This window comes from Leucopleurus acutus (assembly GCF_964270905.1).
Source record: "Leucopleurus acutus genome assembly, chromosome: 5".
NCBI classification, from domain to species: Eukaryota; Metazoa; Chordata; class Mammalia; order Artiodactyla; family Delphinidae; genus Leucopleurus; species Leucopleurus acutus.
Genome location: NC_139147.1, coordinates 1,745,239 through 1,770,109, shown reverse-complemented (window position 1 = coordinate 1,770,109; position 24,871 = coordinate 1,745,239). Strand labels below are relative to the sequence as shown.

At 59.5% G+C, this 24,871-nt stretch overlaps 1 protein-coding gene across 1 annotated transcript in view; it reads left to right on the top strand.

The window, feature by feature from the left end:
• TRPM2 (transient receptor potential cation channel subfamily M member 2) overlaps positions 1-24,871 on the top strand; it is a 49,801-nt gene that overhangs the window by 9,380 nt on the left and 15,550 nt on the right. Inside the window, exons 4-20 of the mRNA XM_082839920.1 lie at positions 2,073-2,241; positions 3,459-3,639; positions 4,167-4,333; positions 5,873-6,053; positions 7,133-7,194; positions 8,282-8,482; positions 12,436-12,538; positions 14,881-15,002; positions 15,206-15,544; positions 17,619-17,756; positions 19,209-19,335; positions 19,524-19,669; positions 20,250-20,362; positions 20,776-20,989; positions 22,507-22,625; positions 23,461-23,593; positions 24,031-24,202. Coding sequence (XP_082696046.1) covers positions 2,073-2,241; positions 3,459-3,639; positions 4,167-4,333; positions 5,873-6,053; positions 7,133-7,194; positions 8,282-8,482; positions 12,436-12,538; positions 14,881-15,002; positions 15,206-15,544; positions 17,619-17,756; positions 19,209-19,335; positions 19,524-19,669; positions 20,250-20,362; positions 20,776-20,989; positions 22,507-22,625; positions 23,461-23,593; positions 24,031-24,202 — 2,687 coding nt within the window. The remainder of the gene's footprint in view (positions 1-2,072; positions 2,242-3,458; positions 3,640-4,166; positions 4,334-5,872; positions 6,054-7,132; positions 7,195-8,281; positions 8,483-12,435; positions 12,539-14,880; positions 15,003-15,205; positions 15,545-17,618; positions 17,757-19,208; positions 19,336-19,523; positions 19,670-20,249; positions 20,363-20,775; positions 20,990-22,506; positions 22,626-23,460; positions 23,594-24,030; positions 24,203-24,871) is intronic.

Sequence of the window (24,871 nt, the reverse complement as noted above, 5' to 3'; positions counted from 1 at the left end):
ACCAGGGGTAGCCAGGGCCGTGCCTTGTGGGTGGAGAAAGGGCACCCAAGTGAGCCCAGGAGACTGAGGTACAGGGTGGGCCATGGCCGTCTTAACCCGTCCTTGGTTCTCTGCACGGTTAGTTAAGCTACACGAATTTTATAAATTATTTCCCATATAGAACCTCATTTGGCCCTCACAAGTTTTGCAAGCTCGAGGTCAGACAGTGTATTATTTTCCCCATTTAACGATTGAGAAGTTGAGAGTCAGAAGCCCCTGCGGACAAGCACTCCGGAAGCAGCAGGGAAACTTGTTTTCTCTCTCTGAGGCCAGTTGTGTTTCCCCCATGTCATTGGCTCAGGTTTCACCTGCTTTGGGACTTTTTTGGTTTGGTCTCATCTATATCTAGTCTTCCAGGTCACTTGTTACTAGCAAAAGCAGGACTCTAAAAAAATGTGTAGATTTCCGATTAAACAAGCTGTAAAGAGCACGGTTGCTGTCTTCTCTCTCTCCTGCAACCCCAAAGAAGAGCCGTAAAGGAATAAGACGATTTCAACCCAGGAAGACAAGGCAAGAGAGGAGGTGACAGTTGAAAAGGGGTAGCCGGGTGTTCTCTTTGGGGGACCACGTGTATCGTGCTAGCCCTGTGTCCAGAAGTTTCTGCTTGGAGCCTGCACTGTGTGCTTTTTAAACCTTTTTATTTTGAAATAACTATATATTTATAGGAAGTTGCAAAGATACTACAGGTAGATCCCATGGTTCCACCAGTGGTTACACGGTCACCTCCTCTTCCCCACCATCTGTAACCCCTGGCAACCACTCATCTGCTCTCATCCCTATAACTGCTTCCTTTCCAGAATGTCATATAAACGGAGTCATACACAGTGTGATCTGTTGAGATTGGCTTTTTTCACTCAGCAGGATGCCTTTGACATCCATTCGCGTGGTGTGTGTTGATAGTTGCCTCCTGTCTGCTGCTGAGGAGCAAAGTGGCCGCCATCACAATATTTATAGTGAGGTTTTTGTGGACGGCAAATGTTGGGTCTTATTATTTTTTTTACCTGCTCTGCCAGTCTCTGTTTTTTTTTGATCAGTGTATTTAGAATGTTACATTTAATGTGACTGTTGATATATTAGGACTTAAGTCTGCCACTGTATTTTCTTGTTTACATTTCTCTCTGTTTTTCTTTTCCTACCTTGCTGTGAGTTACCTGAATCATTCTTAGAGTTCCGTTTTGATTTATCTATGCTGTTTTTGACCGTATCTCTTTGCATAGCTGTTTTTTTTTTTTAGTGGTTGTTCCAGGTATTACGTTATCTATCCACAACTCATCGCATGTTACTGACATCTCCTTACCTACTGATGTATCCAAAACTCATCAGAGTCTCCTGGTGTTGACATTTACCAAGTTGAATGAAGTGTAGAAACAGTCCCACCTTTTACAACACTTTGCCCTTCCCCGTTTATAATATAATTATTTACAAAATTTCGTCCGCATGCACTGAGAATTATGTTCGATCATGGCGCAGTTTTTCTTCAAACATCACACATACTTCAGAAAATTCAAGAGGAGGAAAATGTGCTATATTCACCCATACTTTTATTCTTTCCATTGCTCTTTCTTCCTTTTTAATATTCCAAAATTCCTTCTTGTAACGTTTTGTTTCTGTTTAGAGACCCTTCTCTGGCCAGCCTTTTTGGGGTAGTTCCCTGGTTTCCTCTCATCTGAGAATGTCCTGACGCCCCTTTTGTAGGTGAAGGATAGTTGTGCTGGGTGTAGAATTCTGGGTTGGTAGTTTTTGTCTTTTGAAAAATGTCGTGTCACTTCTTTCTGGCACTTGTTTCTGGCTCTGATTCAAAGTTGGTCGTTGGAATTATTTTCCCCTAATAGGTAAGGTGTCATTTCCGACTTTCAAGATTTTTGTCTTTAGTTTTTAGAAGTTTGACGATTGTGTGTCTCCACCGGCTCTCGGCTGGGGTGCCTCGTTCGCCCTGCTGGGCCGCCAGTCCTGACCCCTCTGGGCCTCCTCTGACACTCGCAGTGGGGCGGGGGCAGGCGCTGGTCACCCCTGGTGACCGAGTGGCTTTGCAGGAAGGTGGTGTGTGAGTGCGGCTACATGCGTGAACAGCACTTGGAGGAGGCCACCAGGCCCCACGCCTTCCAGGGCAAGGAGTGGGACCCGAAAAAGCACGTCCAGGAGATGCCAACAGATGCCTTTGGTGACATTGTCTTCACGGGCTTGGGCCAGAAGGTGGGAAAGGTTGGTTTCCATTCTGACTCCGTTGCTCTTACTGTGGACCAAAGCCCACTGTGGGTGACCGAGGTGGCTGGGACTCCCTGGGGTAGGAGTGGGAGGCTGGCGGAAACCTGGGGCGGAGCCCACCTGCCCAGCACTGAGGGCGGAGTGGGTGGGGCTCGCATGGCGAACGGGAGACACGCGGTGCCCTCAGGGAGCAGGCAGGGCCACTGCTGGTGCTCTGCAGGGTGTGGGCAGGGTGGCCCGGATGGCTTTTGTCACTGCCAGGAGGGAGTGGGTCGGGGGGGGAGGGAGGGCAGTGGGAAGGACCTCGAGGATGGGGTGAGACCCAGGAGCAGAGGCGAGAGTCCTGCCAGCGGGGGGCGGGGTCCCAGGCCTGCCCGGGAGCACGAGGGCAGGGAGGGCGGCAGCAGCCGGAGGCCCAGGCCCCGCTGAGCTCCCAGCTGCTGCAGACTCAGAGGGATCGCTGGACCAGCAGTACCTCCAAGCAGAGTCTTGGACCCCCCCCAGACCTGCTGAATCGGAGGCCCGGCCACCCTGGTCTCCAGCAGCCTTCCGGAGGATTCCGTGGCAGCTCTTGGGCCGCACTGTCCTGGAGGGTCTGGTGTAGCCACTTATTTCTGTGCTGGGGTTCTGGGACCTTGAGCTTCTTGTTAGCCGGGTGTGACCTTTTCCCTCGACGACTCTGAGTCGCGGACGCTGCCCACTTGGCCCAAGAGGCTGAACAAGGAGGGTCGGGCTGGGGTGGGCACCGGCCCCAAGCCCTGCCCCTCGTGAGCCAGTGTCGGGGCAATGCCAGGCCCCCCCGGGCACAGCTGGCTTAATCTGAGAGGGGCGTCCTCTGCGGAGCGTTGGTGGGAGCGGGGAGGGGGGAGGTGGTCTTCTGCAGCGTGGGGGCGGGGCAGGTGGGCAGCAGCCGGTCAGACCCTGTGGAGGTGATGGCGGGCGTGGCCTTCCAGGGAGACTGGACTCGGGCGTGGGGCTCAGGCCGGGGGTGCTCCCAAAACAGGGGCCAGGGGCTGGTCTCCTCCGGGCAGCCTCCCCCTTCCCTCAATCAGTGTCCGCTCGGGTGCGGCCACTTTTACTCGCGGGGTCTGGACCCGGGTGTGAGCGTCCGCCCGCCCAGCTGGGGCTCCAGACACTGCTGGTGCAGGACGGCTGGGCTCTGGGGCGGGGGTGGCCGCTCCCTGACCCTCTGGGGTCTTCTGGCCTCCCCGCAGTACGTCCGCCTGTCCCAGGACACGCCCTCCAGCCTGATCTACCACCTCATGACCCAGCACTGGGGCCTGGACGTCCCCAACCTTCTCATCTCCGTGACGGGCGGGGCCAAGGACTTCAACATGAAGCCCAGGCTGAAGAGCGTCTTCCGAAGAGGCCTGGTCAAGGTGGCCCAGACCACAGGTAGCACCGGGGCTGGAGGGCCCAGGGCCCAGACCACAGGAGGGGCTCAGGCCTGGGAGTGGTGGGCGGGGGGGAGCGTCCCTGGGAGGCCAGGCCCGGGCCGGGTGGGGGGGGTGTGTGTCCGGTCAGACTCACCCCCCGCCGTCCGCCACTGTGCTTGGCTTGCGCGTGGCGGCCGACGCAGCTCTGGTTGGCTCTCCACTAGTGATGCTTTGAAACAGACACATTCAGAGACACTTCTGAGATGCCGTGCTCCCGAGAGCAGGACAGAGGGATGCAGCAGGGAGGTGGGGAGAGAGGGCAAGGCCTGCAGTCAGCGACGGGGGTCCTGTCCTGTCCCCGCCCCCGCCTGAGCAACGCGGGGAACCGCGGCTCCCAGCTGCCGCAGGAGGATGTGATCGTGGCGGGGCTTCCCTGAGGCCCTGGTTTGGGGTAGAGGGTCTGCAGACGTGGGGCAGTGAGCACCGGAGACGCACAGGGCGTAGGCGTCGGACGTGTGCGTGGCAGGGCCCTCTGCTCCTTCCCAGGGGCCTGGATCATCACCGGGGGGTCCCACACGGGCGTGATGAAGCAGGTGGGAGAGGCGGTGCGCGTCTTCAGCCTGAGCAGCAGCTACAGCGAAGGGGAGGTGGTCACCATCGGGATCGCCACGTGGGGCACCTTGCACAAGCGGGAGAGCCTCATCCACCCCGCGGTGAGCTGGGGGCTACTCCCGGGGCGGGCGGGGGCGGGGCGCAGCAGCGTGTAGGACCCTAGCGGGTGCTCAGCGGACAGGCCACCACCTGGGCAGCAGGGTGAACGCAGTGTGGAGGGGAGTGGCTGGACAGGGACACAGGAGGCCCAGGCTCAAGCCCCACGCCATGGAGCCTGGTGACCCCAGGCGAGTAGCTACCTTGGTTGGGTTCTGGTACCTTCCCTTGAGATCACGGGATGGGTCCACACAAGAGTCTCTGGAGCCGCCACTGGTCAGGGGCTCCTCCTGACGCCTCCCTGATGAGACATGGACTTTGCAGAAGGCGGTAGCTTGGCCGGGAGCACACAGCCAGTGAGCATCCCAGGGCCTGGCCTTCTAGCCCCAGAATCGACAGCACTCTGGTTCCCCCACTGAGGACAGAGCCTTCCTGCGTCCATTCACCCGGGTGCAGCCCTGAGAAGCAATCGCTTAAATGCGGGGATGTGAGTGGAAGAGATCATCCGATTCATTCAGTGAGATTTTGGAGGACGGTAGATGTGACATAATGAGCACATGTCCACCTACTTCATGGAGTCAGGAAAGTTTGGGGGAAACACTGGCCCCAACGACAAGTCTCCTTGACTTGCTGAGGAGACGTGATTATAGCAGCCCCGTGAGGGCTGAGTTATGAACGAGCCCTTGCCCTTCCCGGCCGGCGGCGGCAGCCTTCACTTCCTGGGGAGAGCATCCTCTGGAAGGTGATTCCTTGTGTCCGTCACAGATGCTTGTCATCGGGCCAGTCTGCCCCTCGGCCCTTGTCCTTTTGTGTCAGCATCAGAGATGTGCTTAGTGGACGGGACCGGTTCTGTCTTGAAAGCTTGTTATACGGAGTGGAAATCTGAGACCACGGGAGACTGGCTGACTTCCAAGATCACTCTGCACTTGTCTCCCCATTTCGAGTTCAGAAGGCTTCCTGCGATACCACCTGCCGTCCTCTGTGGACACCAGGGGCCGTATGCGCGGGTCCGGCAGCCACCCCTCCTGGATCTGGGTCCTGGAGCTGCTGGGACAAATGACCACAGAGCTGGTGGCTTGAAGCAACAGAAATGTACTCTCTGACGTTTCTGGACACCAGAACTCCAAGACCAGTACCACCCGGCCCAAATCGGGATGTCGGCAGGGCCAGGCTCCCCCAGAGACGGTGGGGGAGGAGCTATTCCCTGCCTCTTCCAGCGGCTGGTTTGTGGCCGCATGGCTCCAGTCTCTGCCTCTTGGTCACATGGCCCCCTCCTTCTCCTCTGCACCCTCTTCTGAGGACACCTGTCATGGCATTCAGGACCCACCTGGATGATCCAGGTTAATCTTCCCAGGCTAAGACCGTTAGCCTCATCACATCCGCAAAGACCCTTTCTCCAAATGAGGGAACATTCACAGGTTCCAGGCATTAGAGCCTGACATCTTGTGGGGGGGGAGTCACTTATCCAGCCTGATGGAGCGCCTGTTCTTGGTGGGAAAGATGTAGAGCTTTCTGTCTGTCCGTGCCCACCTCTCCATCCCCAGGGCGGCTTCCCAGCTGAGTACATCATGGATGAGGACGGCCAAGGGCACTTGACCTGTCTGGACAGCAACCATTCCCACTTCATCCTTGTGGACGACGGGACCCATGGCCGCTACGGCGTCGAGATTCCCCTGAGGACGAAGCTAGAGAAGTTCATATCGGAGCAGACCAAGGAAAGGGGAGGTGAGCGAGGCACGCTTTCCAGGGTGCTCGGGGGGAGAGGGGAGCAGGCTGGTCCAGGTGTCTGGGGCTCCGCTGGCCGTAACCAGGACATTCAGCAGGTGGGGTGCTGGGGGGGCGTGGTCAGAACACACCTGGATGTCTGTACACTCGTTCAGGTGTTCATCTTCTTGCGTCCCTTTTAACCAGCAGAAGGAAAGTTCGGGCAGGCACTGAGGTCATAGCATCCTACGGTCACTTTACATCACAAACACGTCTCAGTTCAGAAATCAGAGCGTGCGGTAGGCAAAGCTTGGACCTTGACATCTCTTCCCTTGTGGGTGGGATGGGGTGGATTCTGGGGTGTTGGGAGTTCAAATGCAGAGGATTTTGCTCACGATTTGCAGGTCGGTTGGACACCTTTGAGCCGAGGTTTTCAAGCTTCTTTGCACATCAGGGGTCCCCAGGGTATGGGTTCACCCCCAGGGTCTCTGATTCACAGGTCCGGGTAGTGAGGACTTGCATCTCCCAGTCCCCAGGGGACACGGATGCTGCTGGCCTGGGGACCACACCTGGAGCACTTGTTTTGACCAAGAGAAGCTGGGTGGGGAGTGTTGGGGGGGTGTGAGTGTGTGGGGACGGCGAGACCATGTGGGCTCTTGGAAAGAATGTTTGCTTCCCAGGGAAAGAAGTTTCTAGAATCGTCACAAGCCCTCCTGGTTGCCAGGCTGGATGAAAGGCTGAGGGTGGGGCTGGCTAGCCAGAGGACGGAGTTGTGACGCCGTGCTCCCGCACCATGCCTGGTGCCCGCTGGCTTGACATGTCCCCAGCCCTGCCCAGATTCGAGGCGCCACGAAAGGGCTGCAGGGAAAAGCAGGCTGGTTGCGGTGGCCAGCGGGGCAGAGCGGACCAGCCAGGGATGGTCTACAGCCCTCGCCGTCCCTCCACCCCAGAAAGCAGGCTGGTTGCGGCGGCCAGCCGGGCAGAGCGGACCAGCTGAGGATGGTCTACAGCCCTCGCCTTCCCTCCACCCCAGAAAGGGGCTGCAGCTGGCAGGGGTGGGGGGCCCACGATCCCAAACTGGGCTCTGTGCTTCGTCCTAGGTGTGGCCATCAAAATCCCCATCGTCTGCGTGGTGCTGGAGGGGGGACCCGGCACACTGCACGTGAGTCCTGGCTGGGGGGGGCGGGGTGTGCTTTTGGGGGTCAAGTCCTGCTGCAGGTGGGACGACTGCCCCAAGTGCTGTCACCAGCCCCGCAGGGGGGTCATCAGCAAGAGGGGACAGGGATCCTGTCCACTGGGTGGGGGGGTCGGAGCCCTTTGAGTGGCCCTGCCGCAGGAGGGGTGCTCTGGCTTTGGCCCTGGGGCTTGACCTGCACAGAAGAAAGAGGGGCCCCAGAGGGGCCTCGGGCAAGGGTGGAGCCCATGCCCCCCTCCCAGGACCCCCGGGCAGCCCATGGGGGGTTTCTGCAGATCTGCACCCAGACTCCCGGGCGGGGCTCTCAAAGTACAGCCCTCGGCTGCCCCCCAGCCCCGTGGGACCAGCAGCTAGACGTAAAGCAGGATCCTCAGTGGCTGTGACATGCTGCCGTGGACCTCTGTTCAGAACCCACTCTCTGGCGTGGAATGGGCCTCCCTTGTGGAACGCGGGCCAACTTGACCTCTGCTGTAGTAACACACGACATTACAGCCTGCAGATCTGGGGCAAGAGCATGACGTTCTGTTTATGGGATCATCGAAAGTGTCTGTTTATGTTTAGTAACCGCAGGAGGTCAGCGCAGGATCCTGGGGTCCCTGGGAGAACGGGATGCATCTGGTCCCCACTCCCACCATGGCTCTCCTGCAGCATCGCCCGGACAGGGCGTCCTTCCTGCTGGAGTAGAACCCCTTCCTCAGGTTGCTCACCCTGGGTCTCCCTCGATGTCCCGGTTAATGAGGGGGCGGAACTCTGGCAGTGTCCCCTCCTTCTGGAGATGGTGCTTCCGTCCACACATCAAAGGGTGGAAACATACAAACCTTTCTGACAGTGGTGTTGAGTGACAGGCCTGAAGGAGGTGGCGAATCGGGTGCGTACCCCACGCACATCAGGATTAGCCACTTTCCCTCTGAGCGGTGGGATGCTACCAAGCAAATGGCTTCTGTAAACTTCTCAGTAGCCAGACATCAACTCTGTTTGAGCATCTCTGTATTAGAAGGTGTCCGTGCGGGTGTGGAGTCAGGTCCCGGGCTCACGGTCAGCCCCTGTGTTGCAGACCATCTACAATGCCATCACCAACGGCACCCCATGCGTGATCGTGGAGGGCTCGGGACGAGTGGCTGACGTCATTGCCCAGGTGGCCAGCCTGCCCATCTCCGAGATCACCATCTCCCTGATTCAGCAGAAGCTGGGCCTGTTCTTCCAGGAGATGTTCGAGACCTTCACCGAAAGCAGGATTGTGGAGTGGACCAAAAAGGTGAGGTACACGGGCGCATCAGTCACCAGGCGTGGGCCTGCAGCCGGTAGGTTAGACGCTGTCAGCCTGGTAAGCGGGACCAGGGCACGCCAAAGCCAGACACGGGGACCCCAGCGGGCCTGGGGCGGGCACGGGAGTGATCTGCAGAAGGTGGGGGGGCTGTGAGCCCGGAAGGCAGTGGGCCCAGGGCAGGTGGGAAGCCCTCAGCTGAGGCAGCAGTCTGTCCTCAAGGGAGGACGTGCTCAGCCTCTAGCCTGCAGAGCTCCGGGCCTGGGCCGGTACCGCAGGGCATGAGGACCCTGCTGCCCTGGGCGGGCAGGAGGCTGGCGCTGAGGCCCCGGGGGAGGCAGAGGGGTGGGGAGCCCAGATTCCGGCAGAGGGGTGCTGCCAGGGACGGCAGTGGGTGGCAGGGTCCGGCCCAGCCTCCAGGCCTGGTGACCTCAACGCCACTGGGGAGATTAATGGAGACCTTCTGGGGTCGGCAAGGCGGGCAGACGTGCCAGATGGGGGCCCGTGCGTGGTTCCGGGAACCATGTGGTGATCTGGGGGCTGCTTCACGTGCACCCTTAGATAGAGGCATCGGTGACTGGGCCCATCCTGGGACCAGTGTTCTGGGGGACTCCCCCCATCTCCAGGGGGTTTGGAGACTTGAGACCTGGGAGGGAGCTAGTTACGCCCAAAACGGGCATCCTTTCTGCTCTGTGGGCAGGAGGTACTGAGTGGAAGCACAGGGAGTTGGGGACATGACCCTGCGGTGACAAGTGCAGAGAGAGACCATCGGAAGGACGGCCTCAGCTTTACTTCACGTGCCGGCCTGTCCTCTCTCTGTCTTTGTTTTGTAATAATTTTAGATTTGTGGAAAAGCAGCACAGGTAGTGGAGGGTTTCTGTCTGCCCTTCACCCAACTCTACTGCTGTCAACATCCGACATAAGCCTGGTGCGTTTATCAGAACCTAGAAGTGAACTCTGGTTCATCCCTGTTGACCAAACTCAGGCAGTTCGGATGTCATGTTCATCTACTAGTGGCCTTTTGCTGTGCCGGAGTCTGAACCATTAGCTTGGTCTCTTCATTGTCTTTTTTCTTTCTTTCTTTCGTTTGTTTTTTTAAGTGTGGCATTTTCTAACTAGCCCACCGGATTCCAAAGGTTTTCTGGAACGCCATCATATGAACTGGATGAAAGTGGGCTGCTCTGGTTGTGGGCTGGGCTGGGGGCTCTGGGGCCTCGCTTTCTGCCCATCCCCTCAGCTCCTGAGCCGTGAGCCTCGTGGGTGCCACCACCCCCAAGAGCTCTGGTTTGGTCCTTTTCTCCTGACCCAGGGAGACCATGGCTGTTACGGCCCAGGACCATAATTGCCCTGCATTTCAGTATTTCTGCTTTAAAGTGCATTGGTATTTGCTCTTTCATAGCTACGGTGGGAGACAACACTGGTTACAGATGGGTGTAGACTTTGCTAGCATCCCTTATAGACGGGGTCCTCGGTGGACTGGGGGGAGAAATAGCGCAGGAAGTCTCTCCAGGTCCTGAAAAGAAGGAATTTCTCTCTCACATACTCCGAGGCTGTTTGGCTCAGTTGGGTGATCTGGGGCACTTGGAATGGACCTCAGAATTGGCCATCTCCCCAGTCCAGAGCTCTGCAGAGGGACCCTAACCCATGGCCATGGCCCCAGCCTCCAAGGGGGGTAGGTGTGAAGGAGAGCGCTGGCTGAGCCCTGATCACCCACGAAGCCCTTGGCCGGCGGAGAACCCCCACACCTGCGGCCCCTGTGGTCCTGCCGACCCTGCTGTCTGGCCGCACTCTGGGCCCCGGGGGCAGGGGCTCACCCACCCCGAGGTCACCTGACCTCTGTTTCCTGGCAGGATCCTTTGTGGGATGGGGGCAGTCAGTGCCTCTCTGACCCTTGGTTTCCCCAACAAGTTGGGGCTGACAAAGCAGTCAGGGTCTGTGACTTTCATCCAGCTCCGTGGATGCTAAAGCCAGGCTGTAAAAACTCATGGAAATTCAGTTTTAAATGCCTGACACGTGCTTTTCAGGGCACGTCTGTGGAGCAGCTTAGCCCCCACCGCGTCCAATTTCAGGCCATGTGGACGGTCTGTGCCCAGCAGCCAAAGACCACGGGGAGGGCTGGGACCCCGGATGGGGGCTGGGGAGGGGGAGGGCAGCTGGCCTGCTCCGAGGGGAGCCAGGCGGTTTTTGTGGGCAGCACAGTGACCCTGCTCTTGTCTGTCTTATTGTGGCCTCAGAGGACCTCCTTAGAAGCCAATGTTCTGTGAGATTATTTTTGCTGTTGGCGTCAGCTCAGCTGCCAATGGACATGGTGGGGATTGGCTGGCCGGCTCTGTGGCCTTTCCTCAGTTAGTCTGTAAATTATTCAGGCAGTTCTCAGAAGTGGATCTAACCTGCCTAGGTTTAAAGGGGCCTGTGTTTTCAATCCATTGCCAAGTAGAGGCCTTCAAGTGGTGTTTCATACACACCAGCCTCAAGCCAGGGGGTTGCCCTCAGTGGTTGTTCTCGTTCAGTGGGGCGAGGACCCCCAGAGCCGTGATCGCTGATTCACTCCACAAACCTCAGGGCTGGTCTGCCCCATGGCAGGTACTTGGGTGTGGCCCTTGGCGGGTGTGGACATCTGCCATGGGGGTCTCATTGCCAGCCCGCGGCCAGCACCACATAGCTGGGGTCGGAGGAGTTGCTGGCCCTCTCTCAGCAATCCCGTTTTCTTATCTGCAAAGTAGGGGTAATTGGCACTTCAACTCAGAGGATGGAGCAAGGTCACCTGGGAGAGTGCTAAGTGGTCAGTCAGCACATACACGCTGACAGTAGCTACTTCATCCTGTGAACCAAAGCAAGGGTTAAATCCCGGAGCGATTTCAGCTGGAAGATGGAATTGGGGTTGGGGAGAGAGACCAGGGGTATTTTGGAGTTGACATGAAAGCTGGACCCCGAGGGGTTAGGGAGGTTGGGGTCTTAGAGGTGGAGGTGGGGTGTGCAAGGGGCCCTCTAGGTGGGAGCGGTCTGTACAGAGGCGGGAGCTGCATGGCCAGGCTGCGAAAGGAGGTGGGAAGGCAGGTGGGGCGGCCGGGAGCTGGGGGAGGAGCCTGAAGCTGTGGGGGTGTGGGGAGCTAGTGGATGGCTCCCCCCCATCTCAGGGTGAAGGGTTCAAGGCAGGGCAGCTACTGGTGGCAGACACGGCAGCTGAGAGATGATAGATACGATAGGTGATAGCTAGCTAGACGGGTGATAGGCAATAGATGATAGGTAGATAGATAGATAAAATAGATACATAATAGAAAGATAAATAGATAGATAGCTAGATAGATAGATAGATAGATTGGAAGGGTGGGTAGGTAGCTAGGTGTATAGATAAGTAGGTAGATAGATACATAGGTAGATGGGGCGACTAGCTAAATAGATACATGGGGTGGGTAGGTAGATATATAGAAGGGTAGGTAGGTAGGTAGGGTAGGTAAGTAGGTAGACAAGTGGGTAGGGTGAACAGATAGGTACATAGATACAGACACACACATACCTACATACATACATGCGTACACACACAAACTGATGGATAGCTAGGTAGGTAGGTAGTTGATTGGATGGACGAGTGGATGGATGGAAGGACAGACAGGTAGGTGGGTAGGTCCTCCCCCAGGCAGGAGGACCCGGGGAGAAGTCTTCAGTTAAGTGATGCTGAGTGTTGATCAGTGACCGATCAGTGAGGTGAAGATGCTTTACACTTGGGCTGTGTTTTCCACCCCACAGGCCACTCGCAAACACCGTGTGTTTGGTCCTCATGCATCTTTCATCTTCACCGTCTGGGGTTGGGGGGGGCGGGGGGCCCTGGCTACACAAGCAGTTAGGACTCCTGCCTGGGGCTCTGGCTCCGTGTCCAGGGCCTTGGTTCTCAGGGTGCCTTTGGGGAGGCGGGAGGCACCTCACGTGGGGACCGTCTTTTGCAGATCCAAGACATCGTCCGGAGGCGGCAGCTGCTCACCGTGTTCCGGGAAGGCAAGGATGGCCAGCAGGACGTGGATGTGGCCATCCTGCAGGCCTTGTTGAAGGGTGAGGGGCAGGCAAAGTGGGGACAAGGGGGAGGAGCCGGCTGAGGGTTCGGGACCCTGAGTCCTGGCCTAGAGGAGCCAGAGATGCCACCCGTGGGCAGATGCGCTGGTCAGAGGGCAGCTGGTGGTGGACCTCGCCAGGCCTACCTCATGCTCCCCCTGGGCAGGTGGGCGCCCACCACCAGTGTTGGGGAACAGGCTCCTTTCTCAGCTTACCTTCTCCCCTGAAATCTGAGTGCCGCCTGCACTGATCTACCCCTTAGTGGTCATCAGTTTCTCATAAAATTCTAGCATAGAAAGGAAGAGCCTTGGAAAACTGCTCCTGTCTCCCCACCGTCTGTCTCATGGTTAACGCCTCTGCCCCCAGCGCAGGGCAGAGTCCAAACGCAGGGGTCCTCAAGACCAACAGAGCTCTCGACCGACTTCTGCTCCGTAGTCTGACCTCTGCCCTCCAGCCCGTCCTCCCCGGGCCCACACTTCACTCTTCCCTCTTCTCCCACTTCTTGTGGGGGAGGGAAGCCAGTGCCACCCTGCCCTTCCCGCCGGTGTTGCCATGGCTGAGACATCCCTGGTGCCCAGAAGCCTTTGCTCTGCGCTGAGCAGCCCCTCACCCTGGCGGGACACCAGCCCCAGGCCAGCGCTGACGGCAGAGCAGGGGCTGTCGTAGCAGAGGATAGCTTTCGCTTCTCTGTGCCTCCGTCCACACGCCATGGATGTGGGGCTGGGCTCCTCTGCACCCTTGCCAGCACTTGGTACTGTCAGTCTTTGAAGCTACAGCCCTCCTGGTGGCCGTGAAGGGAGATCTCGGTGTGGTTTGGATTTGCGTCTCCCTGGGCTTCCTGGCCATCTGTATTTCATCTTGGGGAAATGTCTGTCAGATCTTGTGTCTGTGTTTATTTGTCTTCTTATTTTTGAGGTGTATGAGTTCTTGACATATTCTCATACAAATCCTGTGTCGGATCTATGTGTTGGGTATATTTTCTCTTGGTTCATCGTCTGATTTTTTTTTTTTTTTTTTTTTTTTGCGGTACGCGGGCCTCTCACTCTTGTGGCCTCTCCCGTTGCGGAGCACAGGCTCCGGACGCACAGGCTCAGAGGCCATGGCTCACAGGCCCAGCCGCTCCGTGGCATGTGGGATCTTCCCGGACCGGGGCACGAACCCGTGTCCCCTGCATCGGCAGGCGGACTCTCAACCACTGTGCCACCAGGGAAGCCCTGCTTTTTTTTTTTTTTTCAATAAATTTATTTATTTTATTATTTTTGGCTGTGTTGGATCTTTGTTGCTGCGTGCGGGCTTTCTCTAGTTGCGGCGAGCGGAGACTACTCTTTCTTGCAGTGCACGGGCTTCTCATTGTGGTGGCTTCTCTTGTGGTGGAGCATGGGCTCTAGGTACGTGGGCTTCAGTAGTTGCAGCATGCGGGCTCGGTAGTTGTGGCTCTCGGGCTCTAGAGCGCAGGCTCAGTAGTTGTGGCGCATGGGCTTAGTTGCACTGCGATATGTGGGATCTTCCCGGACCAGGGCTCGAACCCGTGTCCCCTGCATTGGCAGGCGGATTCTTAACCACTGCGCCACCAGGGAAGCCCCTCATGGTCTGCTTTTATACGTCCTTCGAGGTGTCTTTGGAGAGCAGAAGGCTTATATTTTAACACATTTTAGTTTACTAATGTTTTTCTTTATGATTCATGTTCTTTGCATCCCAAGAAATCTTTTCCTTTCCCCCAGTTGCACACATTTTCGTCTGTTTCACTGTGGAAGCTCTGTAGCCACAGCTTTTATATTTAGGTTTATGATCTGCCTCAGGTTACTTTTTCTGTGTGGTGTGAGGTAAGGGTCAAAGTTCTTTTTTCTTTTTCCCCAAATAACAACCCATGTTTTAAAATGTTAACCCAGCAAGAGCAGAAGCTAGTTGGGCAAAATACTTGCACTGAGAACCTGGGTGAGGTGGTGGTTTTGCAAACAGGGCAAAGGAAGGAAATGTGATGGTCTTTGTGGTCCAACTTTTGAGTGTGAATCTGAAACGCCTGCCTTTCAGAGACCCGTGTCTAGTTTAAACTTAGGGTGGGGGCTTGACCAGGAGCTGGGGACAGCGTGGAGGGCTGGGGTGAGTGGGAGTGGTGACAGAAACCCAGAGATTCTCTGATTCTACCACTGAAAGGAAAAGGGATTTTATAAGGGTGCGTGCAGGGGAAGGGTGGGGGATGGCGGTGATTCTGTGACCTTATCTGTTCAATTAAAATGATGGAGACGGGTTGGGGACACACCCCTCCCTCTCGGACTCTGATGGATGGGGCGTGGCTTGGAGGCCCAGATCAAAGGCCCTGACGCGTGTGCTTTAACTTGCAGCCTCTCGGAGCCACGACCACTTTGGCCACGAGAACTGGGACCACCAGCTGAAGTTAGCAGTGGCGTGGAACCGCGTGGACATCGCCCGGAGTGAGATCTTCACGGACGAGCGTCAGTGGAAGGTGAGGCTGTGGGGGGTGCCCTGGGGAGGGGCGTGCTGGGCCTCAGAACAAGGGCAGGCCCTGAGGTGGCCTCGTCCAGACCCCAGCTCTGCCCTCAGTGAGGGCGGCTGGCACGTCTCCTGGCATCCCCATCTCGGGGGCACTGAGATAAGGGTTGTGCGGGGCGATGACCGCATGCACGGCCCCCCACGGCCCGCTCTCAGCCCTCAGAGCTGTACCCCATGATGACGGCCGCCCTCATCGCCAACAAGCCCGAGTTCGTAAAGCTCTTCCTGGAGAACGGGGTGCGGCTGAAGGAGTTCGTCACGTGGGACACGCTGCTCTACCTGTACGAGAACCTGGAGCCCACCTGCCTGTTCCACTACAAGCTGCAAAAGGCGCTGGCCGAGGAGCCCGAGCGCCCGGCGCCCCGTGTGCAGATGCACCACGTGGCCCAGGTGCTGCGGGAGCTCCTGGGGGACTCCACGCAGCCGCTGTACCCCCGGCCCCGCTCCAGCGACCGCCCGCGCCTCCTGCTCGCGGTGCCCAACATCAAGCTCAGTGTGAGTGCTGGCCGTGTGCCATGCGCACCGCTGTGTCCTCGGACCTTTGAAACACGGGCTTTATTTTCACTGGGAAAGTCAGCTTGGGCTGCCGTAACACAGGTGGGGCGGCTTACGCAGCAGGCGTCTTTTTCTCCTTGCCCTGGAGCCTGGAGTCAAGGTCAATGTGTCGGCAGTGGGCTTCCGGTGAGGTCTCTCCTGGCCTGCAGGGGACCAACCATCTTCTTACCCTGTCCTCACACGGCCTGTCCTCAGTGTGTCTGGTATTGTTGCCTCTTCTCCAAGGAACGCTGGTCCTGTTGGATGAGCACCCCACTCTCATGACCTCATTTAACCTTGATCACATGCTTGAAAGCCCATCTCCAAATTACAGTCACATTAGGGGATGGGGCTTCAACATATGAAATTTGGGGGACGCAGTTCAGTCCATAACTCTCCCTTTCTGAAGACCTCCAATGGTACCAAAAGTTATGTGGGGAGAATGCTCTCCCCTGTGCCCTGTGCCCCGAGCCCTGCTCACAGGTGTAATCGGTGTCTGTGTAGCCAGGTCAGCATGTCCCACGTGTATCTCTGTGAGACGCATGTGTGTTGCAACAGTAGGACAGGGGCTTGTCTAGCCTGCATCCTTATTTGATGGGAATCCCGCAGCCTCTCGACGTGAAGAACAACGCTGGTGTTTGTATTTATGTGAGGGAGCCTCTTCTTCCGACTTGTTAAGTTTTTACAAACGAAGCCTCAGTGCCGATCTTTGTCAGATGCCTTTTGAGGAGTTGAACTGCTCTTCTTTGACCTATGACTTTGGTGAATTATAGGTCGTTCTTATTTTTTGATTCCTGTTTTGAATCTCAGCTCGACTGCAGGGTAACATGTATTCAGTATGGTGTTGGATTCCCAATATTTTCAGGGTTTTGCATCAGAATGTTTAAGTCTTTAATTGTAGTTTTATTTCGGGGGATGTTGTATTTGTCAGGTTCTGGTATCAATTTTATGTTAGCTTTGTAAAAACATTGGGAAGCCTTTCTTCTTTCTCCGCCCTGGAACAGTTTATGTGGCCAGAGTTCACTGCTTCTTACAAGCTTGGCAGACTCCCCTAGGAGTCCATCAGGGCCCGGTGCCTTTTTGGGTAGTAACTGATAACTTTCTCATTTTCTTTCCTGATGGTCCCGATGTTTAGGTTTTCTGTCTGTTCTAAGATCATATTTGATTTTGGTTTTTTCCTGCTAGAAAATTATCCACTTCCTTCAGGTTTGCAAATCTGTCCATTGTCCTGTGTGAGCTCTTCCTGACCCCTGAGAATGATGTGGCTGTGGCTTGGTTTTATATATTTACAGTTCTGCTTTTCTTGATTCCACTGTGTTTAAGATGTCCAGTTGGAATGTGCTCAAGTGGAAGCTCACACAGACTTATGTCTGTAATTTAAGAAGATGAACTAATTTTTCTTTTTTTATAAAGATGAGTCTTCAGGTGATTTCTAAAATCACTTAAGGAAAGTGCAGTTCTGTGTGTGATGTGGGAAGTGTGTTGTTTGCTTCTGGGAATTGTTTCCAGACTGTCTGAGGATGTGTTTATTTACTGATGGGCCAGGAAGCCTGGGTTCTCATATCACTGTAGGCTGAGTGTGTCTGGGGTCAGGGCCTTCCCACTCACACATGACTTTGTCTGTCTGGTGTTTCTTGCTGACCTTCTCTGCAGGAGACATGGTGTAGGTTCCCTTGAGGAGCTCACAGCATGAATCTATTAACAGACTGTGTTAGAATTTTACTTCATAGAAGAAGGCTTTGATGCCAGCAGAGAAGAGTAGGAAACATTGGGGTGCCTGGCTAGCCACAAAGGTCTACAGATATTGGTGTGGGAGGTAACTGGGTACTGCACTTTTTGGGCGTGTCTTCACGTCTCCAGAGGGGTGCTTTAGAAACCCCGGTGTGCATGAGAAAGATTTGGGTGCTGCTGGAAATGCAGCTTGCAGGGCTCATCCCGCAGGGACGGTGGGGCTGAGCTCGGGCCCCTCCATAGGCCCCGGGGTTCAATGCTCGTGGGGCCCTAGGTGAGGCTCTAACTGTCCGCTGCTCACCAGGTGCAGGGAGTGAGTCTCCGGTCCCTGTACAAACGTTCATCAGGCCACGTGGCCTTCACCGTGGACCCTGTCCGTGATCTGCTCATTTGGGCCATCATCCAGAACCGCCGGGAGCTGGCAGAAATCATCTGGGCTCAGGTACCCAGACCCGCTTCCTGGCACGCATGGCTATGGGGGGACCAGGGACAGGGCTCTAGCTGGGGCTCCTGGCCAGAGAGCCAACCGCAAGGGGTTGGTCCGCAGCACAGGGCCATGCAGGGAGGGCAGTGGGTGTCCACAACAGCAGAAGGAGCTCAGGGTGTCCAGGGTTGGAGGACAGAGAGCTTGGCCCTAGGCCCTAGGCAAGAAGAGAATTTTTAAAAAGGAGTGCCACGCAGTCTCCCCCTGTGGTCTGTCTGGGCCAAGGCCCACCTGGCACACACACCAAGCAGGCCGCCCTCTGTGACCCACACGTTCTGGTGGCCAGCGCACGTGCTGGGCCCCCCACCCTGCCCCCCGGTCTGTAGGCTCTGCAGGCAGATTCCATCCCCGGAGGGGCGGCCTCTCTTTCCATTGATGGTTGGGGGTCTCAGACACAATCTGTTACTGAGACGGGCGCTTCCCAGGTGCCACTGCCCTGAGCTGTTGGCAGGCCGTCTGGGAACGCCTGCTGGCTGGCCTGCCGGGTCCTAGTCCCTGGGCCTGTGTGCGGCCTCGTCACCCGCTGCGGGGGACCTGCCGGGGAGCTCCCTGAGAAACAGGGCACCGCAGGCCCAAGTCTTCCTGTGTGGCTTTCCTTTAGTTCGAGCTGACTCTCCTCGTAACGGGAGAGTAAAGTTCTGTCATTTTTTCTCAGAGAGGCCCCGCTTTTAGGTGCTGGCATTTCCAGGCTGCTCTCGAGAGCCCGCTCCCCCCAGGGTCCCAGCAGAGGCTCTGGTGGCTCCCCGCTTGTCCGTAGTTCTGGGAGGTTTGCCCTCGCGCAAGGTGCTTGGGGGAGGGGTCGGCGACAGAGCTGGGCCCGACTGTGGCCTCACGTGTGCCCCTTGGGGCTCAGGGGACAGAAAAGCCGAACCCGGGTTTCCAGGCTCTGACACCAACCCCTCGCCCGGGCTGGCACTGCCCTCAGACCCAGCGCCTCCGGGCTGAGCTTTGAGACCCTCCATGAGATCTTCCGGGCCCCCACGCTGGTGCCTGGGACTGGCAGTGCCCCCGAGGCAGGGCACCCCGGCTTTGGACAGGGACGTGCGAGGGCCTGGTGCCCGCCTCTCCCCCTCAGGTGCTCCATGCATGAGGTTAGCCGGACCCCCGGGGAGCTGTGGGCCTCGTGCTGGCAGGGCTGTGCTAGCACCAGTGTCCAGTCCACGTCCTGGGGAGGCAACTGGGCTGCCTGGTAAGCAGACCACCCCCACCGGCCCGTGCAGGAAACTGGCCACCAGCAGGGCTTACCTGTGATCTGGGTGAGCCCAGCGGTTCATATGGAAGGAGCCACAGGGACTTGCTCCACAGCCTGTGCTGTCTCGGGGCCTCTGCTCTCATCACCCTGGGCGGTGTGTCGGGGGCTCCCGGGGCTGGGCCATGCAGGTCCTCACGGTGGCTTCCCCTGGTGCCCAGAGCCAGGACTGCATCGCCGCGGCGTTGGCCTGCAGCAAGATCCTGAAGGAGCTGTCCAAGGAGGAGGACACGGACAGCTTGGAGGAGATGCTGCTGCTGGCTGACGAGTTTGAGCAGAGAGCCATCGGTGAGTTCCTGGGGCCGCGGCCTCGGGCCTGGGCTCAGCTCCTCATGGGTCCCCCTGGGGTCCTCGCCCCGAGTCTCAGTGCCATCCCTGTTCAGGCTGTGTCACCTGGAGAGGCCCTGCTCCGACCCTGTCCTCGGCTGTCACTGCTGGGGACACGGCTGCTGTGACGCGGGCTTCCTCCCATCCAGGGGTCTTCACCGAGTGCTACCGCAAAGATGAGGAGAGAGCTCAGAAGCTGCTGGTCCGCGTGTCGGAGGCCTGGGGCAAGACCACCTGCCTGCAGCTGGCCCTGGAGGCCAAGGACATGAAGTTCGTGTCTCACGGGGGCATCCAGGTGACCTTCCAGAAACACCCGCCGCGCTGCTGCAGGGGCAGACGCGGCCTCCCGCTCACACAGACGGCACAGGAGGGCCCTATGTGGGAGCCCCCAGCAGGCCCCCAGGAGGTCCCAGGGACAGGACTCGGACGCCCGCCCCCTCTACCTGGGGCCTCGCGAGGGGCACGTGGGGGGCGGGGCATCCTCCCGGAGCACCGAGTGCGGGCGCTCTGGCGTTTCCTTGGCGACAAGGCGGGCGTGGCACACAGTGGTGTCCCTCGGAACCCTGGTGCTTCCTTGGAGCACAGCCTCCTGCTGTCACCACATCCACAGCACTGTCGTGTGCCGGCCATGCTGGATCCCAGGGACGTGGCGGGGAGGGGGTCCTGTCCACACCCCCACCCCAGAGAGAGCTCAGAGGCGCCAGCTGGTGGGAGACGGGGGACGGAAGTGCTGGGCTTGAGCCCTGCTCTCCGCCCCTTCTGTCTGGGAGAGCTGGCCCCGCCCTGCCCACAGGCAGCCTCTTCCTCGGCCTCAGGGAGCACGGGGTCAGGGGTGGGGGCCGCCCGTGCGCTGACACCGGCGCCCGTGTCCGCAGGCCTTCCTGACCAAGGTGTGGTGGGGTCAGCTCTGCGTGGACAACGGGCTCTGGCAGCTGGCCCTGTGCATGCTGGCCTTCCCGCTGCTCTACACGGGCCTCATCTCCTTCAGGTGCCGGCCTGGCTGCGGGTGGGGGCCGGGGGCTGGGGGCCCGGGGGTCCGGACCTTCCATCCCAAGCACCCTCTCTCGGGGGTCCTCACTGCTGCCACTGATCCCAGGACGTAGGGGAACCACGCTTGGGGGAGGGCCCCCCGGGCCGAGACCTGCTGTCCCCCAGTACCTGCGGGGGGCCGAGCGCCGCCCTGCCCGCACCACCACCGTGGCCTGAGTATTTTGTTACAGCCCGAAAGGAACCCGAGGGCCCTCTGGGGACCCCTCGTGGGGCCGTCTGGCTGAGCCCCCGCTGAAGCCACGCGTGCAGGGGCAGCAGCCGCATGCGGTCCCGGGCCTCCCTTCTCTGCGCTGTGGCCTGTGTCGCCGTCAGGGCCTCACGGCCGCGGCCCCGCCCCGTGTCTGCCCCCAGGGACAGGCGGCTGCAGGCCGAGGGGGGCCTGGCCCGCATCCGCGCCTTCTTCAGCGCGCCCGTGGTCGTCTTCCACCTGAACATCCTGTCCTACTTCGCCTTCCTCTGCCTCTTCGCCTACGTGCTCATGGTGGACTTCCAGCCCAGGCCCTCGGGCTGCGAGTGCCTCATCTACCTCTGGCTCTGCTCCCTGGTGTGCGAGGAGCTGCGGCAGGTGGGGCCCTGCCCAGCCCCAGCCCCAGCCCCACCCACTGACCCTCCCGCCCCCGGGCAGCTCCCTGGGCTCGGGCACTTTCTCCCGGTGGCCCTTGGCCCAGTGCCATCCCCGGCGAGACTCACGGGGCCGCTGAGAGCGGGCAGGGCCCCTTGGAAATGGCGGCCTGCGGTCCAGCAGCCACACCGGCCCTTGCCCCTCCTCCACCTGGCCACCCCTCCCCAGGCGCTGCTTTTTGCTTGAAACCCTCCCTAATCACCCCAAACGGGGTGCCCTCACCACGTGGCCTCCTGGACTTGGGGGGCTGTGAGACCCCGGCCGCGCTGTGAAGGGCACTGCAAACTGTGGGGTCCCGAGACTGCTCTTGGGTTTGGTGATTCTCCAGAAGCACCCCCAGCGCCCTGAGCCAGCACAGGAGGCCACAGCTTAACATCGGCCGAGGGTCGAGGTGCATGGCAGCGTCCGTCCAAGGATTCTAGACCCAGAGCTCCTGTTGCCCCCTCCCCTCGGTGGGCAGGGTGTTTCCCGGGGGTCGGTCAGGTGCTGAGGGGTGGCCCACCACAGTGTCCAGCCCCCTGGAGGCCACGCTGGCCCTGCGTGGTCCAGGCCCCATCCTGAGTCCCGCCGTGAGACGACCTGGTGAACAAAGACCCCTTCCGGGCTCAGAGGCCTCCTCGGAGGCCCGGGGCAGAGGGAAAGGCTGATCCTCACGGCTTGTCCGCCCCCCCGTTCCCACACTGTCCCCACTTGCCAGTACCTGGAGGCAGCGGTGAACGTGAGCCTCAGCTGGCGTGGGGAGGGGCCGGCCCGCTGAGAGACGCTGCTCAGACGCGCCCCCGCTCTCTGCACTTGGCAGCCACGAGCCCCTGGTGTGGGGAGGGGCCGGCCCGCTGAGAGACGCTGCTCAGACGCGCCCCTGCTCTCTGCACTTGGCAGCCACGAGCCCCAAGATAAGGCCAGCTTAGCTCACAGGCATCAACGCCACCGCCTGCGGGGGACCCTAGGGCACCGTCAGGGTCCCCAGGAAGGAGGTGCAGGGCGGGCGGCCAGGCCTGGGGCCGCGCTGGCTCTGCGGGCCTCGCCTCGTCCCGCACGGCCTCCTGCAGCAGAAGCCCCCAGTCCCTGGGCCCCAGCCTCACTGGGGCAGCCCCAGGACAGAGGGCAGACCCTTCTCCCGGAGTCTGCCCAGCGGTGCCAGGGAGGGGACCCGGTTGCTTCCGTGGGGCTGCCTGCCCCGCGCACCCAGCTGCTGGGGTCTGGGGTGGGGACTCCCGCGGGGCAGGCCAAGCAGGGCCACGGTCCCTCCACCGTCTCTCCCTCCTCTGGGGGCCGCTGCAGGGGGCGGGAAGCACGCCCTGTGGGAGGGGAGCTGGCCCCTGACGCCTTCGCTTGAGGCTGGGGCGAGGGAGGCCACGTGTCCTGCCCGTGGCCCCTCCCCAGGAGGCCGTGGTTTGCTGGTTGCTGGGGCTGTGAGAGGCATAAGGCACTGGGCCCGCTGTGTCCCCCCCACCCCCCAGCTCTTCTACGACCCGGACGAGTGTGGCCTGATGAAGATGGCGCTCCTGTACTTCAGCGATTTCTGGAACAAGCTGGACATCTGTGCTATCCTGCTCTTCATGGCGGGGCTGATTTGCCGGTGAGCAGCTCCCCGTGTTGCGCCCGCCCCGTCCGTCCCGTCTGAGGCAGCCGCCCCACAGGGCTGGCTCTGGATGAGGCCACAGGCCAGGGACCCCCGCGAGGCTCAGCTCCTCTCTGGACGCATCTGTCCCGAGGGTGCCCTGCCCCCGCCCGGGGCCGGTGAGGGAACCAGGGCGGAGACTCGGGGCTCTGTCACTGCAGGTGGCTGCCGCATGCGTGCGCCTGCATCCCAGCCTGGGGCTCTGACCTCTCCACTGCCCGTCAAGGCTGCGCGTGTCTGCCCTGCCGTGACCCGCTTTCTCCACCAGGCGAGACTGCCCGGCGCAGCCTCTGGTTCCCGGGACGCCCACGCGGCCTGGCTTCTCTGCCCGTGGCTGGGCTTCTAGACCCTCCGGGAGGCGCTGCCCCTGAGCTCACACCCAGCTTTAGTACTTTGGGGTCCCGGGGTTGCCCCTGGACTGGGGCAGGTGAGCAGGAGGCTGGGGCCAGGCCCTGAGGGCGGCCAGCTGAGGCCCCTGCTTCTGGCCAGCCAGGCTCATCCCCTCGCTGCTGTACCCCGGGCGCATCGTCCTCTCCCTGGACCGGGGCAGGCCCTGGGGGCGGCCGGCTGAGGCCCTGCTTCTGCCCGGCCAGGCTCGTCCCCTCGCTGCTGTACCCCGGGCGCATCATCCTCTCCCTGGACTGGGGCAGGCCCTGGGGGCGGCCGGCTGAGGCCCTGCTTCTGCCCGGCCAGGCTCGTCCCCTCGCTGCTGTACCCCGGGCGCATCGTCCTCTCCCTGGACTGGGGCAGGCCCTGGGGGTGGCCGGCTGAGGCCCTGCTTCTGCCCGGCCAGGCTCATCCCCTCGCTGCTGTACCCCGGGCGCATCGTCCTCTCCCTGGACTTCATCATGTTCTGTTTGCGTCTGATGCACATTTTCACCATCAGCAAGACGCTGGGGCCCAAGATCATCATCGTGAAGCGGATGGTGAGGGGACAAGGGGCCCCTGACGCCAGTTGCAAGTGAGGCGCCCCAGGGCTTCGGCACACCCCGTAAGATCCCCAGTCCCGGCCTTGCCCCTCGGGCTCCCACCCCCGGGCACGCCCGTCTCGGGTCTTTGCCTGTATGTTGCCTCCTCCAGGCAGCCCTGCCTGATCTCCACAGCTCATTCCTGATCCCGGTTACAGCTCCTATCACTCCCCTCCTGGGTCATGGTCACGTTGGACCCTTCCTGCACTTCAGGGGTGCCCAGCGCACCTTTGAGGTGTTGGGGCCGCCCCAGGGCTGTTCGCCCGGAGCTCCTGGCTCTAGGCGTCCATGCCGTGGGCGTCGATGGCGTCCCCCTCCGCCGCAGGGCACACAGGAGCCCGCCTGTGGGCAGTGAGGGTGTAGGGCTGCAGCCTGGTGTCTCCCTGTCCCCGCAGATGAAGGACGTCTTCTTTTTCCTCTTCCTGCTGGCCGTGTGGGTCGTGTCCTTCGGGGTGGCCAAGCAGGCCATCCTCATCCACAACGAGAGGCGGGCGGAGTGGATCTTCCGGGGGGTCGTCTACCACTCGTATCTCACCATCTTCGGGCAGATCCCGGCCTACATCGACGGTACAATGGGCCCTGACAGCCTTGGGAAAAGAGGGGCCAGCCCAGCGGGGGTCCTGCAAGCTCACAGAAGTGGGGCAGGGAGGGCCTGGGGGCCGTGGCCGAAAGAGACAGGTGCACGCTGGGTCCAGCTGAGCAGGGAGGGCGCCAGCTGGCAGAGCCTGAGCCGTACCTCGCAGCTTCGGGGAGATGGGGCCCTGGGGCATCAGCTGACCCCCACCCCCCAGCATTAAATGCTGCCCTATTCTTTCTGTTCCTCCCACTGCAGTCAGAAATAAGTCCTCCTTCTCTGGACACAGAGAACTCGCTCTGTGTACTGAGCTTGTTCTCCTGAAGAGCTTCATTGAGACCTAATTCACATTGCCGTGAGGCTCGGCGGTATAGTGTCCGCTGCAGTGGTCCTTAGTGCATTCACAGAATCTAATTTTAGAGCATTTGCATCGCCCCAAAGAGACACCCAGCGCCCAGTAGTAGTCACTCCCTTCCCCCCCCTCAACCGTAGGTGGCCTCTAACCGACTTTCTGTCTCTATAGAACTTGCCTTTTCTGGACATTTCATATAAAGTAGATCATGTAACACGTAGTCTTTTGTGTCTTGCTTCTTGACTTAGCATAATGTTTTCAAGAGTCGTCCGTACAGTGGTCTGTGTCAGCATTTAATTCCTTTCTGTTG